The sequence below is a fragment of the Spermophilus citellus genome, assembly GCF_964194105.1.
Source record: "Spermophilus citellus genome assembly, chromosome: 10".
Lineage (NCBI taxonomy): Eukaryota > Metazoa > Chordata > Mammalia > Rodentia > Sciuridae > Spermophilus > Spermophilus citellus.
In genome coordinates, this window is record NC_138197.1 from 110,083,986 (window position 1) to 110,102,658 (window position 18,673).

Here is an 18,673-nt window from a genome sequence, read left to right on the forward strand (position 1 = left end):
TTTTGCCAAGGATGTTTTGAAGAGATGGTTTTCTAGCTGCAAATTCTTTTAACTTTTGTTTATCGTGGAAGGTTTTAATTTCATCTTCCATCCTGAAGCTTAATTTCGCTGGATACACGATTCTTGGTTGGAACCCATTTTCTTTCAGAGTTTGAAATATGTTATTCCAGGATCTTCTAGCTTTCAGAGTCTGTGTTGAAAGATCAGCTGTTATCCTGATTGGTTTACCCCTAAATGTAATCTGCTTCCTTTCTCTTGTAGCTTTTAAAATTCTCTCCTTATTCTGTATGCTGGGCATCTTCATTATAATGTGTCTAGGTGTGGATCTCTTATGATTTTGCACATTCGGCGTCCTTTAGGCTTCTAGGATTTGGCATTCTGTCTCTTTCTTCAAGTCTGGGAAGTTTTCTCATATTATTTAATTGAATAGATTGTTCATTCCTTTGGTTTGGACCTCTATACCTTCCTGTATCCCAATGACTTATTATTGCTTCCTGCATTTCTAGGATTTCTGTTTGTTTGTTTTTTATTACCTCTATCTCCCTGTATAGTTGATCTTTTGCTTCTTGGATTTGTTCATGTAATTCATTGTCGAAGTGATCTTTCATTGACTGATTTTGCTGTCTAATGTCTTCCTTGAGACTCCAGATCATCTGAAGCGTGTATATCCTGAATTATTTATCTGACATTCCATCTGCTGCAGCTATTACCTCTTCTAAAGTTGAGTTGACCTGCATTGCTTGTGGTCCTTTCTTTCCTTGTCGTTTCATACTGCTCGCGTTTCTTTCTGCTTGGTGAAACTGTTGTGTTTTTGAAATTTTCCCCCTATATATTTATATTACTCTTGTATAGTTGAAAAGTCTCCCTTGCAGGGCGGGCAGCGGCTGTGCTCCTCCTCCAGTTGGTGTGACGTGTCTAACACGCCCGCGGACCCCTGGGGCTGTTCTGCCGGTCGGTCGCAGGTCTGCCTACCTTGCAGGCGCAGGCGGCGGCTCTGCTCTGCCCTTACACCAATTGGGGTGACGTGTCTACCACGCCGGGGGGTCGCTGGGCCTGTTCCGGGCGCGGGAGGCGGCTCTGCTCTGCCCCTACTCCAATTGGTGTGACGTGTCTACCACTCCGGCAGGTCGCTGGGCCTGTTCCGGGCTTGGGCGGAAGCTCTGCTCTACCCCTACTCCAATTGGTGTGACGTAACTACCACGCCGGCGGGCCACTGGGCCTGTTCAGGGTGCGGGCAGCGGCTCTGCTCTGCCCCTACTCCAATTGGGGTGACGTGACTACCACGCCGGCGGGCCTCTCGCCTGTCCCGGGCGCGGGTGGCGGCTCTCCTCTGCCCCTCCTCCAATTGGTGTGACGTGTCTACCACGCCTGCGGACCGCTGGGCCTGTTGTGCCGGTTGGTCGCAGGTCTGCCTACCTTGCGGGCGCAGGTGGCAGCTCTGCTCTGCCCCTTCTCCAATTGGGGTGACGTGACTACCACGCCCGCGGGTCGTTGGGTCTGTTCCGGATGCAGGCGGCGGCTCTGCTCTGCCCCTACTCCAATTGGTGTGACGTGTCTACCACACCGGCAGGCCGCTGGGCCTGTTCCGCTGATCGGTCGCAGGTCTGCCTATCTTGCGGGCTCGGGTGGCGGCTCTGCTCGGCCCCTACTGCAGTTGGGATGAAGTGATACCACGCCGGCGGGTCGCTAGGCCTGTTCCAGGCACGGGCGGCAGCTCTGCTCTGCCCCTACTCCAATTGGTGGGACGTGTCTACCACGCCAGCAGGCCGCTGGGCCTGTCCCGCTGGTCGGTCGCAGGTCTGCCTACCTTGCGGGCTCGGGCGGCAGCTCTGCTCGGCCCCCACTGCAGTTGGGGTGAAGCGATACCACGCCAGCGGGTCACTAGGCCCACTCCGGGTGCGGGCGGCGGCCCTGCTCTGCCCCTACTCCCATTGGTGTGACGTGTCTACCATGCTGGCAGGCCGCTGGGCCCGTTCCGCCGATCAGCCGGTGGTCTGCCTACCTTGCGGGCTCGGGCGGCAGCTCTGCTCAGCCCCCACCACAGTTGGGGTGAAGTGATACCACGCCGGCGGGTCGCTGGGGCTGTTCCGGACACGGGCTGCAGCTCTGCTCTGCCCCTCTGGCCCCCACAGCACTCAGCAGAATCCGGACCGAGAAGCAGTCTCCGCGGGTTCCTCAGCCCAGGGTCAGAGCAGCTCCGGGAGCCAGAACTCGGCCGCTCTGGGCTCCGTGCATGCTCTGATAGGAGCAGGCTCCAAGAAGCAGCCTCCGCGGGCTCCTTGGCCCTGGGCCAGAGCAGTTCCGGGGGCCAGAATTTGGCTGCCCCGGGCTCCGTGTATGTTCTGATAGGAGCAGGCCCCAAGAAGCAGTTTCCGCAGGTTCTTCAGCCCTGGGCCAGAGCAGTTCCAGGAGCCAGAACCCAGCCGCTCTGGGCTCCGTGCATGCTCTGATAGGAGCAGGCTCCAAGAAGCAGCCTCCGCGGGCTCCTTAGCCCTGGGCCAGAGCAGTTCCGGGAGCCAGAACCCAGCCGCCCCGGGCTCCGTGTATGTTCTGATAGGAGCAGGCCCCAAGAAGCAGTTTCCGCGGGTTCTTTAGCACTGCGCCTGAGTAATTTGTCTGCAAGACGCAGTCGAATGGCAGCCTGAAATTACCTGTTCTATGGTTGAATGAGCTGCGATCAGTCGAAAACAGGGATGATGATGTCAACTCTCCAAGATGGTGGCCGCTGGCTTCCTCTGTGGTCTGACCGGTGGAGAACAGAACTGGACCGCTTCCTTCCCCTGTCTCAAACCCAGAATTCAGCACTGTGTACAGTGATAGCACAGCTGGCAGGAGCCCACAGAATCCGCAGTGCTGTATCTTTGCGTTGCTATCTCTTGCTTCCAAGCGCATGCTGCAGATTCTAGCCACGGGGCGATTTGCTGAATAAGCGGCGTGACCCTCCCTGCAGACAAATCGCTCACGTTTGAGCCCCTGTAGCTGATCCTCGTGCGATGAGGATGGGGATTGAACCCAGGGCCTCACATGTACTAGTCAAGTTCTTTATCTCTCGAGCTACATATTCAGGCCAGGGTACATTATTGTAGTATGACATCTAAGTTCCATTCAGGATGGAGACACATTCCCCTAGCTACCTGGAGTCATGACTACATACCTCTCTCTCTCTCTCTCTCTCTCTCTCTCTCTCTCTCTCTTTCGTTCTGGAAATTGCCCTAGCAAAAAAAAAAAAAAAAGAAAGAAAAAATTCTAAAACAAAGTCTGTTCCAATACAAGAATGAACAATTATAGCTGAGTCCCATGCTTAGGCCTTTGAATTACAAACAATGAAGGAATGAACAATTAGTTACAGAACCTCGAACTATACTGATAAACTGAGTAGTAATAAGATAAACTAATAGTGAATGAGGAGATTGAGCAAACAAATTTATAACACAGCCAAAATTTCAAAAGACCATAGATCTCAGTGTGTGAAAGCTATGAAGAAAATTAGGAGAAAGAAAAAAAAACTCAATGATAAGAAAATTAGTTGACTGCAAAAACAGAAGAATATAGGCCCAACGGCATAAACAAATGAAGAATTCCTGAGTCCTTTAACAGCTGAACCCTACAGTGAAAATAGCCCTGATAGGAACAGCACTGCTTTGGTTCCTGCAAAATCTTCCATTGAATTAGATCCCAAAATCTTACTTTGGTATGCATGCCCTATGACTGATTACATTTAAAATAATAATATGATTGATATAGTTGCATAGATATCTGTTAAAGTATTAACAGGGGTCATAGCAGTGGATGTAATTTAATAAAAATCACAGAGACTCAGCTCAATACTACATTTTTGCTTTTGGAGTTCTACGAAATTCCATCTTTCTTATGATCTAGTGTATCCTTATAATCATCCTTATACTATTATTTGAACTAATTTGTTGGGTCCAAATCTGGTCCTAACCCTTATCTGGTAGTTATTTAACTATTTAATTTAATGAACCACCTAATCAGAGCCATTATCACTGTTTCAGAGCCATGGAAAAGTTTATTTCTAGAAAAATAATCTGTAAAAGAAGTTGCTACAATGTTGCTACAGGCTGGATGTGTCCCCCAAAGGTCCATGTTAAAAGTCCACTACACTATTGGAAGGTGGTGAAACCTTTAAGAGGCAGGACCTAGTTGGAAGACTTCCAATCATATTGTGGACATGCTCTTGAAGGGAATATTGGAATCCTGTTCCCTTCTCTCTCTTTGCCTCCCAGGCACCACAAGATTAGTAGCTTCTTCTCACCCTTATTATCCTGCCTTGTCACATGCCAGAAAGCAATAGGGTCTACCCACTAGGACTGAAACCTTTGAAACCATGAACCAAAATAAATCATCTCCCTTTATAAGTTTCTTTAAGGCCTTTGTTACAGTAACAGAAAACTGACACAGATGTGTTTCATGGTGCCACAATTTCTAGAACAGGAAATCTTAATTATAATACTCCACCCCATCTCCAACCTCAATTGACTAGACCAGCAATTGACACTTGACCCAGAGGAAGCAAGTCTATTGGCCAGAGACCTGTGCTGACTTGACAAGAAAAGATGAGAAAGATGTTTCAAATTCTTCTCTTGGGATTTGGGAAATGAGATACCAGACCAATTTTCTATGCAAAGCTCAAGTGAAAGGCATGCAGAATCATGTCAGATGGCCATTTGGAATCCTGGGCTACTGAGTAAGCAGTGGTGTGAAGGATGGACACAGAAAAGCAGAACAAGAATTCACTAGTCCTTGAGAGTGTCAGACAGAGAAAAGAGCTACCTTTATCTCTGACACTATTCTATGTCCTATTCTCTGGAGACCAAACTAACTATATAGGAATGCTCATTCCTGGATCACTTTGAAATCTTACAATAAATTCTCCTTTCAATTTAAACTGATTTGAGGAAGTTTATAATACTTGAAAACAATAAGTTATTAAAACATGGTCCAAGCCAGGTACAGTGGCACACATCTATAAGCCCAGCAGCTCGGGAAGCTGAGACAGGAGGATCACAAGTTCAAAGCTAGCCTCAGCAACGTCAAGGTGCTAAGCAATTCAGTGAGACCCTATCTCTAAATAAAAATACAAGAATGGGCTTGGGATGTGACTCAGTGGTCAAGTGCCCCTGAGTTCAATCCCTGGTACCAAAACAAAAGTAAAAACATGGTCCAAGGATGATAGATGACATTCATAATTTGGATATAAGGTATCCCTTAAAAGCTCCCGAGTTAATGCAGGAGATTAAATGATTAGCTTGTGAGAGGTGTAGCCTAATCAGTGGATTAATTCATTTGATGGATTAATAATCTGAATGGACTAACTGGGAGGAAGTAGGTCACTAGGGCATGTGCCTAGCATCTCTTTCTCTCTCTCTGTTTCCTGGCTACCATGAGGTGAACAAGTTTCCTCTGTCACACCCTTCTGTCATGATGTTCTGCCTCACCTCAAGCCCAGAGGAATGAAGTTGGCTGACCATGGACTGTACCTCTGAAACTATGAGCTCAAAATAATTTTTCCTCCTATAAGTTGTAATGTCAGGTATTTTAGTCACAGTGACAAAAAGCTGACTTACAAAATGCTTCAACACTTTCCATTTCCTTTTCTTCTTAGTTCTTAGATGAGTAGTCTGTAGTTCCTGTTTCTATTTCCTTACTTCCCAGTCATTCATGAAGGGTTATAGGAATAACCTCTCCAAACTAAACTAGGTTATAATCTAACTATCCCATTCAGTGGGCATTTCTTGGCCCTTATTTGACTTGACATCTCCTCACCATTCACATGTATCTAACACTCACCTCTACTTGTCTCCTGAATGTTAGAACCACAGAACATCTCCACTGATATGTAAGACCTCTAATTCATTTTTCCCAAGCCTGTTCTTCCCAAACCTTGAGATTTTTCATAAGATCATGTACTCCTCTTTCTCTTCCTCAACCATTCGATCATGTATTCAACTATACAAATTATTCCCAAGTCAAGAAGTACTATCAATTCTCTCTTAATAATTTCTAAAAATCAATCTATTTTCTATTCCCACCCAAAGTCAATGCCTGAACTCAAGCTTTCATTATCCTTTAGACCAACAGCCAAAGATGGAAAACTTATGACTTTTTTGGGGGGGTGGGGGGATATAGTTTAGTGGTCGAGTGCTTACCAAGTATGTGTAAAGCCTTGGGTGTGGTTTGAACCTCAGAACTACCAAAAATTTTTTTAAAGAATATTTTTTTTAGTATTCCAAATGATTTTAATATGCAGCAATTTTAGAAACTATCATAACTTTCTAGCTGGTCTTTCCCTTAATCAGTCATTATCTCTACACAACCACAAAGTAGTCACATATATTATGGAATCACCAAGCATCAAGCACTATGGTGAACCCTAGACATACTAAAATATGAAATAAAATTGCCAACCTAATGGAGCTCAGAGTCTAGATGGGGAGAAGCCAATTAAGCAAATTACAAAATAAATGTGACAAATTTTCAAAAGATATGTAGTGTAATGGCTATTATACAGTGTTTGTTAAATGCTGGACATGAAGGTCAGTGTTTTACAAACATTATTTCATTTAATCCTTCATACCACTGTGAAGTAGATGCTATCAACAAGTTAAAGATAACAAAACTGTTTCAGAAAGCTTGAGATTTTTCACAAGATTTTACCCTCATAAGTGGAGAAGCCCAGAGCCTATGTGTCTAACTTATTTACAAGGCTACTCTCTAACTTAGTATGGGGTGCTTTGGGAGAAGGAAAAAAAAAAGCAAGCAAGTAACTCCTAGTGAGATTGGGGTAAAGGACAAGTATCTGATAGACAGCACTCCCCATCACCTCCTTGCTAACAACTGGGGATGGGGATCACATTTTCCAACACAAGCAATCCCCCCGCTGGACAGCTCTCTTCCTACCTTTTTGGCCACTTTTGGTCAGTAGACAAGATAACTGGAGGAAAGGGTGTGAGAAAAAAGGAAACCTGAAATCTATAAAAGGGGAAGGATACCACCACTCCCTCGAACACCAGCTCTGGACCCCCTTCCCTCCAGAGGTCTGGGTGTTTGTTTCTGTCTCTCTCTTCCCCACCCTTCCTCCCTCCCTCTGTCTCCCTTCTATTTCTTAAATAAAATTTACTTTTTGCTCTTGCCTCAGCATTTCTCTGGCATTTAATCTTCAACGTGGGGGGAACAAAGACTTGGTCCTGATTTTCAATACCGGTTTTACTAGTGTCCTTTGAACTGAAATATTACAACTGAGAATAGAGATAAGTTTTCAGAAACACAGTAAGAGATAGCAAGGTCAGGGCATGTATGGAGGTATGTGGATGCCCGAAGTGGTATGAAGAAACCAGAACATTAATTAAGGGCCTTGTGTTTCAAGATTAAAAAAAAAAAAAAAAGTCTGGACATGTCCTATGGACACTAAGGAATCACTAACAGATTTTAGGTAGAAGAATGACTCAACTGATTTGGAGGTTTTGTTTGTGTTTTGTTGTTTTGCTTGTTTGATTTGGTGAAGAATGTGGGCATCAACTAATTTATTTCTGATAAAGATTAACTGCGAAAAATATTTTTGGAAGATTTTCCTTATTATAAATTTGATCGTTTAAACTTTCTGTGGCTCCTTACTGTCATACTTCAAAACTCTTCACCTTTTCAACTTCATCTATTGTCACTATCCCCATCCATATGCAGAAATACCCACAGTGCCCATATTCTAAGCAAGGCTACATCTCTTGCATTTGCCTCATTCTATCTTAAAAATAGCTTTCTCTCTCTTGCCCTTCCTTGCCTGAGTCATTCTCAGTCTTTAGAAAGCCTTTAGCAATCTCTATTCCCTGCTTTCCCCTATGGCAACCCATCTCCACCGGAGTCACTTTTTCTTTTGTGCTCCCAACCCTTCCTCTGCATGTCTATTACAGCGTTTATCACATGGCTTTATTATTTAAGTATTCATCTCTTCCATTAACACTAAAGTTTTTTTTTTCAATTCTCAAGTTTTTTTAAGCCCTGCACAATAGTTAGCAAAGAATAATTGTTCAACTGTAGGTTAAATGAATATCTATGCCTAAACTGAGTCCTTATCTACTGAAGGGATGGGGGATATTTAAAAAAAAGGGGGGGGGGGGGGGCTAGGGTCGTGGCTCAGTGGCGGAAGGCTTGCCTTCCACATGTGAGGCACTAGGTTTGATCCTCAGCACCATATAAAAATAAATAAACAAATTTTTAAAAATAAAAGAATGTCAGCCTATAATTCCAGCAGCTCAAGAGGCTGAGGCAGGGGGCTGGGGATGTGGCTCAAGCGGTAGCACGCTCGCCTGGCATGCGTGCGGCCCGGGTTCGATCCTCAGCACCACATACCAGCAAAGATGTTGTGTCCGCCGAGAACTAAAAAATAAATATTAAAAAATTCTCTCTCTCTCTCTCTCTCTCTCTCTCTCTCTCTCTCTCTCTCTCTCCACTCTCTCTTTAAAAAAAAATATATATTAAAAAAAAAAGAGGCTGAGGCAGGAGGATCCTAAGTTCAAAGCCAGCCTCAATAATATAGAGGTGCTAAGCAACTCAGCGAGACCCTGTCTCTAAATAAAATATAAGAAAGGGCTGGGGATGTGGCTCAGGAGTTAAGCACCCCTGGGTTCAATCCCTGGTACCAAAAAAAAAAAAAAAAAAAAAAAAGAAGATCAATCTATTTTCTAATTGATATAATACAGCACCTAAACCTGGTTAATTTTTTTTTTTTTAAAGAGTGAGGGTAGTTTGGCTTGTGGGTCCAGCAGTCTAAGAACAAAGTGTTGGCATCTGATGAGGGAAGCGTGCCAAGTATGGAAGGATAGCAGAAAGGGATGAAGATGCCTGAAGAAGAGGGGTCACATGGCAAGACAGACCAGTAGGACATGTCAAGCTCATTTTATAGCAACAGACCTAATCCTGTCTCAAAAGAACTAATGTCCCTATATCTTAATCACCTCCCAAGGATCTGATCTTCCAATATCACCACATTGAGAATCAAATTTCAACATGAGTTTTGATGGAGACAAATCATATCTAAACCAAAGCATAGTGATTTAAAATAATGTGTTCCTTGAAGATGTATCAAATATCTAAGTATAATAACAACAAAACACCAACACAAAGAACAGCCGATACTTATAGAGAACTTACTCTGCATCAGATACTCTTGTGTTTTACATGTATTAATTCATTTTGTCTTCACAACCACCCATAACTATTTTTTGAGATACAGAAAAGTCAAGTCACTTGCCCAAATCACATAGCTAGTAAAGAGTGAAGATACCAACCAGGGGCTCATCTTCAGAGTTCATATTCTCCCCACCCTCACTGCCATAGTCTTGCTATATTGCCCCACTATGTGGCCTAGGACCGCTCCAAAGACCTGAGTTCATATTCTTAACCACTGAGTTATATTGTCTATTTAGCTCAAGCAAAGGCACTGGGATTAGAGGACAGAACATAATGGGGCCCTGTTTCTAATATCTTAATCGCTTCTTTAATCTTAATAAACAAAAACAAAAACTACACAAAAAAATAATTCCACTTAGCTGCTTACTTTTTAAAATTCACTTCAACAAGTTAGTAATAATTTCATCAAACTTGAATGTGCAGCTAATCTAGGGAGCCTTTCTTGGCGTCTTGTTTAAACCAAGGCCCTGTCAATGTGTACTTTGAAGGTTTCCTATGCTCTTCCTTCCTAGTACTCAGCCAACTATGTACTAGTATAGTTAAGGATTCTTTGAATAATTCCTCTCTCCTCCCCTGGACACTAAATTTCACAAGTGTTCATGTATGTTTTACTCATTATTGCATCCACAGCATATTATTGTAGGCCCATAATAGATGTTAATATTCCTAAGGGGAAAAAAAATCCTTTCAATACTCATTCAACAAATATCAAATTCGTACTATGTGCCAAGTATATTCACAGTGTAATAGAAACTTATTGATTTCCTCTGCTTATAGAATAAAGTTTAAGCAAAGCAAAACCTCTTTTTCCCTTTTCTCAAAAAAGAAAAGTTTAAAATTCAGCTGGAACTGTCCGATAGAACAAACAAGAAGCAAAACACCCCAGCTCTTAGACTATGATACTATTCCCAGTAAAAGTAACCAAGTCTCCTCAGAGATATGGCTAATTGCCAGAAGCTATCCATGAGCCATTCGTGAACTGTGCGTGAAATAAAACAACGTGGAAGCCAAAAGGCAGGAAAGTCTAGTACTAGGAACTCCCAGCAGCAACCCTGCTGGTCTGAAAATACTCAAATCAAGTGACTTCCTACCTAGCTCTGTCACAAGTTCAGCACTGCATCAAGCTGAAGCCCTACAGCCTCTCCCAGATGGGTATGGCTTGCCAAAATGCCAATCAGCCTGTTTACTGCAAGACCCCTGCTGGAGAGGCAAACACGGAACCAAGACTCCTTCCACTGAAACCTTATCCCTGCCTTTGATGTACTCCCCCTTAAAGACTCTGGGCCATTTTTCAGTTGTCCAGTTCCAGCTCCTATCAGGACTGGAAGACCTATCAGGCACTCCACTTTATCTAATTTCTGGCTCTGTCTCAATCTCTTACTCTCTATTTCAGACTTTTCATTTCCCAGGCAGCTCATACCTCCTGAGCCGGAACTTACCCTGGTGGGATGCTGGCCACCCCAAAATAGCTAATTTAAGAACTAGGTACAGGTAAGTCCAGGATAAGCTTAGGATCCTTATTATGCCAGAAAGTAAAGACATGCTCGAAAAATTTGTGAGGACGTGTCAGAAGGCACAGATGCCACACTTTAGGGTCTCCTACTGTTCAAATTTGGGACAATCTGAGTATCAAAATAATTAAGCACAGTGATGCGTTATAACCCATTTAAAAAAGGAAATTCATGAGTTCATATCAGAAAGAAGGAAAGAAGTACAGGGGAGAGGAAGGGAGGAAAGGAGAGAGAGAAAAGAAGAGAGGAGAAATATAAAACCAGTTGGTAAAAGTGGAAAAGTGCTACAGTAGAAAAATCACCATTTTGTAGCCATTGGCTAGACTGTATCACACAAGAATCAACAATAGGTACTAAATCTAGGGAAATTTTTTAATAAGAAGCAGTAGATGGTCTTAAAGTATCTCACCACAAACTACCTATTAGTTGCAAAGGAAAAGGAGAAAAACACAATAATTAAATAGTAAGGAAATTGAGCTACCCCTTAACCATGTAATCAAAATCAACATTACCTGGGGCTGGGTATGCAGGTCAGTGGTACAGCACCATTTGGCCCTGAGTTCAATCCCCAACACAGAAAAGAGTAATAATAATAAAATAATAATAATAATAATAATAATAATAATAATAATAATAATAATATCACCTGTGAGGGACAGAAAGACATCATGGGTCTCTGGATGCCATAAATTGAGAATACAATATCCCTAGCAGTATTCTTGGCAAGTTAAAAAAAAAAAAAAAAAAAAAAAAAAGCAGGAAGGTACTATGTTTGAATCTGTCCCCCAAATGACTATGTCAGAAACTTTATCCCTAATGCAACAATATTTGAAAGTAGGGCCTAACTAAGTCATGAGGGGGTCTGCCTGCCCTCATGAATAGATTAATATTGTGATTTCAAGGATGGTTATTTATCAAGAGAGTGGTTACAAAAGCAAGTTTGGTCCCTCTCTCACTCTCCCTCTCACACTCTCTTGCCCTTCCACTTTCTGCCATGGGATAACACAGCATGAAGACCCTCACCAAATGTGGAGCCCTCAATCCTGGACTTTTCAGCCTCCAAAACTATAAGAAATAAACTTCCTTATAAATTACCCTCTGCAATATTCTGTTACAGCAACACAACAGGCTAAGATTGAGACAAAATGTATTCTCCAAAAGCATAGAAATGTTCCAGATAAAGGGGGCCAAAGAAACATAACAACTAAATATACTATATACTAAATATCAACAAAATATAATAGCTAACTCTTAACTGTATTACAGGGGATAAATGCTACAAAGGACATCATCAAATAAGCTACAAAATTGGAGTTATGAAGGCACACAAAGTGGCACACACCTGTAATCCCTGTAATTCATAAGGAGGCTTTAGTGGGAGAATAACAAATTCAAGACCAGTCTCAACAACTTAATGAGACCCTGTCTCAAAAAAAAAAAAAAAAAAAAACCGGCTAGGGAATGTAGTTAGTGGTAGAGCACCCCTAGGTTCACTTCTCCATAACACACACACCACACCATATGAAATTATGGATAGTGACTTGAATCACTGTATCAATTCATGACATTAACAACCAGACTGCAGTTATACAAGAAAATATTTCTATTCTTCATTGAAGTACTCAAAGGTGAAGGGCCATGACTGATTCTCAAATGGCTCAAAAAAATACACCACATACACACGGGGAGAGTGAAAGAACGGAGTGAGCAAACAAAAATGTAAATAGGGTTAAATGTTAACAATAGGCTGGGACTGGTGGTACAAGCCTGTAATCCCAGCGGCTGGGGAGGCTGAGACAGGAGGATTCTGAGTTCAAAGCCAGCCTCAGCAAAAGCAAGACACTAAGCAACTCAGTGAAACCCTGTCTCTAAATAAAATACAAAATAGGGCTGGGGACGTGGTTCGGTGGTCAAGTGCCCCTGGTCAATCCCGGGTACCAAAAAAAAAAAAAAAAAAAAGTTGGTTAAAGGAAACAACATTTTTATTTCATTTCCTTTTTTAAAAAACATGACAACTAGCAATATTAATTTACATGACTCATGTTTGCATTGGATACAGCTGAATTAGGCAATCAAGCAACTCCACAATGTTAGGTTTCACAATCTGCAAATTTGTGTCTCAATTTCTTTCTGCTTTAAATATACCTCTATCTCTAAAAAGCACTTGATTTAAAGCTATTTAAGGGTACAGAATGTGTGCTGCTATAGCCCCAGTATCTAATACATACCCAGTTTATAAATATTGCTAACAGGTATGATGCTAATGAAGGGAGAGCAGGAGGAATGAACACATTTCCAGTTCTGAATCTTTTTTACACCATAACTCCTTGCTGCAGTGCAACGTTTATCTTCCCCTCTCAATCACATACATTCTTTAAAACCCCACCTCAAGCCAATATCCCTCAAGGTCACACACAAGTTCATTCTGACTTTTCCTTCTTGGTACTACTACAGCCTTCATTGTCTCTATTATTTACTTTAGCATAACATAAGTTGAGGCACAAGTTAGGCCTTGTATTTATCCTCTACCCTTCACAGTAACTAGCACAGTGCTAACAACATCAGTGGAGCAGTGGTGGACGAGGGAAAGGAAGATGCTAGGAAAAGGAAAATTAATTTGGAGTTGGAAAATATGGCTCCATTCTCTAGCAGCCTTTGACATCTTCTACGTTGTCTTAGGTAAATCACCTAATTTCATTCAGTTTCTATTTCCTCATTTTTAAAATCAGAAAGACAAACCTAATGTCCATAAAAGAAGTCCTTCCACTTCTACAACTATGGAATAATTAAATTAGTTCTTCAATCCCAAGCACCACCAAAAAAAAAAAAAAAAATCCATTCTTTCTTTAGCAGAATTTTTTACATTTCCCAACAAAAGGAAATCTAACACACTACCATTAAATCACAGTAAATTCTTGAAGATATGGCAGTGAAGCTTATAAACTGCCTATGGTACAAATGCTGACCATCTTTTTGGCCATTAAGAACTTTAAATTCAGGTTATTCTTCATAGAGCTATTAAGAAAATATTGAATATATACACATTGGAGCTATCTCATTATCATGATCATTATTTTCCCAGATGTTTTGAAGTCTCAGGGTGACATCTTTTTTAACTTAGCTAATGAAAGAGAAGGAGAAGACAGAGGAAGAAGAGGAGGAAGAAAAGCACAAACCAAATTTCTGTAAAGTACCCTGGGGACCTTATTGGTAACATTCAAATACCCTGAGTTATAATCAATTATAAATACTTTGTCTCTTTCTTCTTTCACAAATGTTATTTAAAGGACATTGTTCAGAAAAAAATAAATATATATATATATATTAGTTAAAATAAAAAGGTCATCTTAAAATAGACTGTTAAAGAAATGCAATATTATTTCAAAACATGGAGCCCATTTCAAACTTCTAAATCATCAACTACAATTTCAATTATACATCCTAATACCTATGCCAAGAAATAACATTATCAGGATAGGATAAAATAAAATGGTGCCATGTCACATAATTTTAAAAATTCAAGTTACACTTGTTAGTAAATACTACCTGCAGAGTTAATATGCATTTTAGACTCTAAATTGTAATAGAAATCACAAGCTTTAAGAATTTATCAAAATGTTCCTATTAAATACTGAGCATTAACACTGACCCATCTAGAAGATAAATTCCTTCAAAGGGACTGTAGGTCCTCTCATAATTTGGTCCCTAGTTACCAGTAGCCTCATCTTCCACCAATCCAAAGCATAATTGCTCAAAGGTTCCCTTTGACTCCATGCCTTTACATTTTCCCTTCCCTCTGTCCAACATGCCCTTCCCTCCTGAGCTGTAAATATGCTCTACTCCCTGAAGCTTTTCCTTATTGCCTCAACACCCTCCCACAAAGAGACCCATGTAGCACTGCAATTACTTCAAATGTCCACCTCCCCAGCCAATCAGGCTGTACGTTCTAAAGGGAGAAGCTGTATCTTATTAAATGGTTTCCCAGTTCCTAGCATAATACCTGGCATTTACTGAAACCCAATATAAGTACACTGAACAAAAGAAAGTTAACTGTGAGAAACACTTCAAACCTTCCTATTGAAGAACACATACATTTAACAGGGTGGTTCTCACAGGATACTTACTATGTCTATAGAAAAATTTGGTTGTCACAGGGGAGGAAGGGATTTGAGGAAATGCAATGAGCATCTAGTGAGCAGAAACCAGGGCTGCTGCTAACTGTCCTGCAAAGGGCAGGCCTCTACAACAAAGAATTATCTTGTCACAAATGTCAATAATGCCAAGGTTAAGAAACTCAGCGGTCAACTGACTTATTCAAAAATGATGTGACATCACATCTCAGCAAAACTATAATAAATTCCTATTTTGCCATTTCTATTGAAACTACTTTAAGGGTTGATATATACACACCGACACTAAAAATCATCTTTATATAACCTCAGTGCTCAACAGCATGAAGCTAAGAGTCCTAGAAAGCATCCATTTTTTTTAATTTTTTTAGTGATTGACGGATCTTTATTTTTATTCATTTATTTATACACGGTGCTGAGAATCAAATCCAGTGCTTCACATTTGCAAGGCAAGTGCTCTACCACTGAGCCACAATCCGAGCCCCAGCATCCCATATTTCTTGAAAACTAATCTTTTAACTACCAGAAGTATTCCCAGATCAGAACAGTTTTATTTATAAACCTTAAAGCAAACCACAGGCAAAATAATTTTCACTCATAGAAATATGACAGAAACATAATCTGAGGCATGAGGTAATCAGTTCTTCCAGGTCTGATAAAAGAAAAATCTCTTACATACTGAAGTAAGTCATGCACAGATAGATGTCTTTACTGGTTTGTGTGTGTGTGTGTGTGTGTGTGTGTGTGTGTGTGTGTTTGTTTATTGATTCTAGGGACTGAGCCCAGTCTTGCTTTACCACTGAGCCACATCCCCAGCCCTTTTAATTTTTTATTTTGAGACAGGGTCTCGCTAACTTGCATAGGGCCTTGCTAAATTACTGAGACTGGCCTCGAACTTGTGATTCTCCTGCCTCAGCCTCCCCAGTTGCTGGGATTACAGACATGCACCACTGGTGCCTGGCCAGATGTCTTCACTGTTGAACAAAGGAAATGATGGGGAGAGCAAAGGGCATGCCCTTGCTGCTCCAAATCAGTATTTATCAAGACAAAACCACTGCAGAAAATCAAAGTGTTAATACAGCGAGTGAGATATAAAAGTTAACTATTTCTCCCAGAATATATGACCCAGTCTCACATGACTTCAACATTTCAGAAAAGCTGTGCAGAAGCAACACTCCCTTTCTATATAATGAATGACTCAACTCTCTTTGACACATGCCTTGAGTAAATACTACAAATTCACTAATTTCTCTAGCTATTGTACTCACTAGGTAACCAACTAAGGGGGTTGACACCTAGATTTCCATCATTTATACTTTGTTACACTCCATCAGTCTATCAAAGAGGGAAAAGGTATGAAAAAACTTCAGTACAGTAACTATTACTTAAAAAGAGATTTTAATCATGTTATTCTAGGGACTGATTCCTAAACAAAACATTTACAGCTTTCTAACGTTCTTATTATCAAGGTTTTTCAGACTTCAAATAAAGAAAGCACTGGCAAAAACTGAAGTGTATACCATTTGATAAAGCTTACAGTGATTTTATTCTTGGATAGCTAAAATAAGGTACTGGAGCTTGGAGGGGAAAACGCATTTTTAATTTTATAAAAAGTTTCCAACAGTGAGTAATATCTTCCTTCTCAGCTGACTTTGCCAGTAAGTGTCAGTCCCACGATCAGGCCCACGCTAGGCCAGGTCTCACGTTACCCTCCAATGCTGTCCAGAAGAGAAAGAAGGCGAGCTGCATGTGGCAGGTGCGTGTCGCGTCGAGTTGAGGGGCACAGTGGGCGGGGAGGGTGGGAAGGGCCAGGCAATCCGCCCGCAATCTCCCACGGGGCGTTCTCCAGGCGGGCAGGCGGCTGGCCCGCCCGTCGCTCAGGCACAAACTCTCCATTTTCATTCCCATCCTGGGATTCCGGGAGGGACGCGCCGGCACCACACCCTCGGACTCGCAGTGACAGCCCCACGCGCGAGCGGGCGTCGGGCCACGGGGTCTCCGGCCGGCCGCCCGCCGTGCCCCACCCGCCCCGCGACTCACCCCCGGGCCGGACGAGCAGGCCTAAGCGCCTGCCGGGCTGCGGGGCCTAGAGAAGGAAGGAGCCCGCCCTGAGGAGGTGGCGCCCGCGACGCCGCCTGGGCTCCCAGCGCGGCGGCGGCGCCCGCGGCCCCGGGCTCTCCCGCTCAAGTGCTGCCGGAAAGACGGTTTCACTCTCTTACCCTCTGCAAAATCCTCCTTAACATGGTTTTAACACCACCCGGCGCCGCCGCGGTGACTCTCCGAACCCTACGCGGGCTACTCACTACTCGGGGGCACTCGGACCGGGAGGGGACAAGGGAGAAGATCGGGGCGAGATGGTGGCTGCGGCCGCTCAGGCTGCCCCGACTTCCCCACAGGCGACGAGAGGGAGCGAGCGCGAGCAAGCGAGCGACGCGAGGTAGCCGGCGAGCGCCCGCCCGCCTGCCGGGCCGCCCCAGTAACTGACAGCTGGGCGGGCCCGCCCGCGGCTACCGAGGGGCGGAGCCGCTGCCACCCCGCCCCACGGCCTGTCCGTCCGCTAAGGGCGGGGCTGGAAGGGGGCCGGCCCGAGTCTGTGGCCAATCGGAAGCGGAGGGAGCGTGGGCGGCTGCGTGACGGACAGGCAGCCGGACGCTGGCGCCGCGGCTTCTTCCGGCGGGTCAGAGGACGCTAGGGCAGCTGTGCGAACGCCTGTGCTCCGTCAGAGGTCCGCGCCCTCCCGTCGACAGCGTCCTTCCAAAGGTCCGCCTGGGATGTCCCTGACCCGGGCTAGAGGAGTATACACAGATATGATACCTTCCACTGAGCTTCGGGCAGTTTTGCAAAATTTGTCAGTGAGCCCCTTCCGGTTCCTGCTCCTACTTAAAGGATATTTGGGGCTTTCCTCTGCTTTTCCAATCCCTGGTTTCCTTTCCCTGCTCCCTTCCTGCTTCTAATTGCAGTTAAAAAGTCAGCAAAGGATCAGGAAAAAGGATTTTAAAAAAAATTTGAATTGACAAGAGAAGTTTGGTCTTGTTCTTTTTGGACCTTCTCAGCCTCTTGTAAGGAATTTTAAATCCTATTCTGCTGGTAGATATATGAAGTAAGTCGGCTTGTATTTTGCAGATTAAGAAAAAAAATGAAGTCGCTGCTAAACAGGTGCTGGAAAAAGACTTGGACATGCAATTGACGTTTAGGCTCAATATCATTATTTAAACTTGAAAGTCAAAGCTACTGCTTTGTAGCGTTCTGTCAATATTCACAAATCAAGGGGCCCAATTTTCACCCTGGACAGGGAAAAAAACTTTTTAATATTGCATAATTAAGGAAGGAGAGTGAATGATGGAACTAACATGGGGAGGAGGGGGAGATAAACCTTGAAGTCTACCAGACAATGAATGAAGAGGTTATTGGAAAGTACTTTCAGATCCTTTGAAAAGATGCAGCGAACTAGGTATTGTTTTCAAACCAGTTAATGAATGTGAAAGTACTTTGTAAAGTATAAAAGATTATATAATATGTATTTCTATTCTAAACCTGTTTTGTTTTTTACTGTATCCGTGTTCTCTCTCTTTATAATACATCAGAACAGTCATGCCTACAACTGACACATTATTAATCACTGTTGATAATGTACTTCAAAGCACACACCCTTCTGTCTTTCTAGACACAAGATTTATTTTCAGACAATATGAGAAACAGTCTCAGAGCATAGGGTGTGTGTTGATCAGCTGTAACAAAGTAGGTGAGAAAGACAACTTAAAGGATAAAATATATTTTGACTCATGGTTTTAGTCCAAGGTCCACTGGCTCCATTGCCCTGGACCT

General features: G+C 42.9%; 1 protein-coding gene across 2 annotated transcripts in view; it reads right to left on the reverse strand.

Moving 5' to 3' along the window:
• Positions 1 to 18,285, reverse strand: part of EEA1 (early endosome antigen 1) — a 137,257-nt gene extending 118,972 nt beyond the window's left edge. Inside the window, exon 1 of one of the 2 annotated variants that reach the window (XM_081309177.1) lies at positions 17,068 to 18,285. In XM_081309177.1, the coding sequence (XP_081165303.1) occupies positions 17,068 to 17,091 (24 nt within the window). In that variant the 5' untranslated portion in view covers positions 17,092 to 18,285. The remainder of the gene's footprint in view (positions 1 to 17,067) is intronic. The other variant, XM_081309176.1, reaches the window with a different exon arrangement.
• Positions 18,286 to 18,673: the final 388 nt, after the last annotated feature.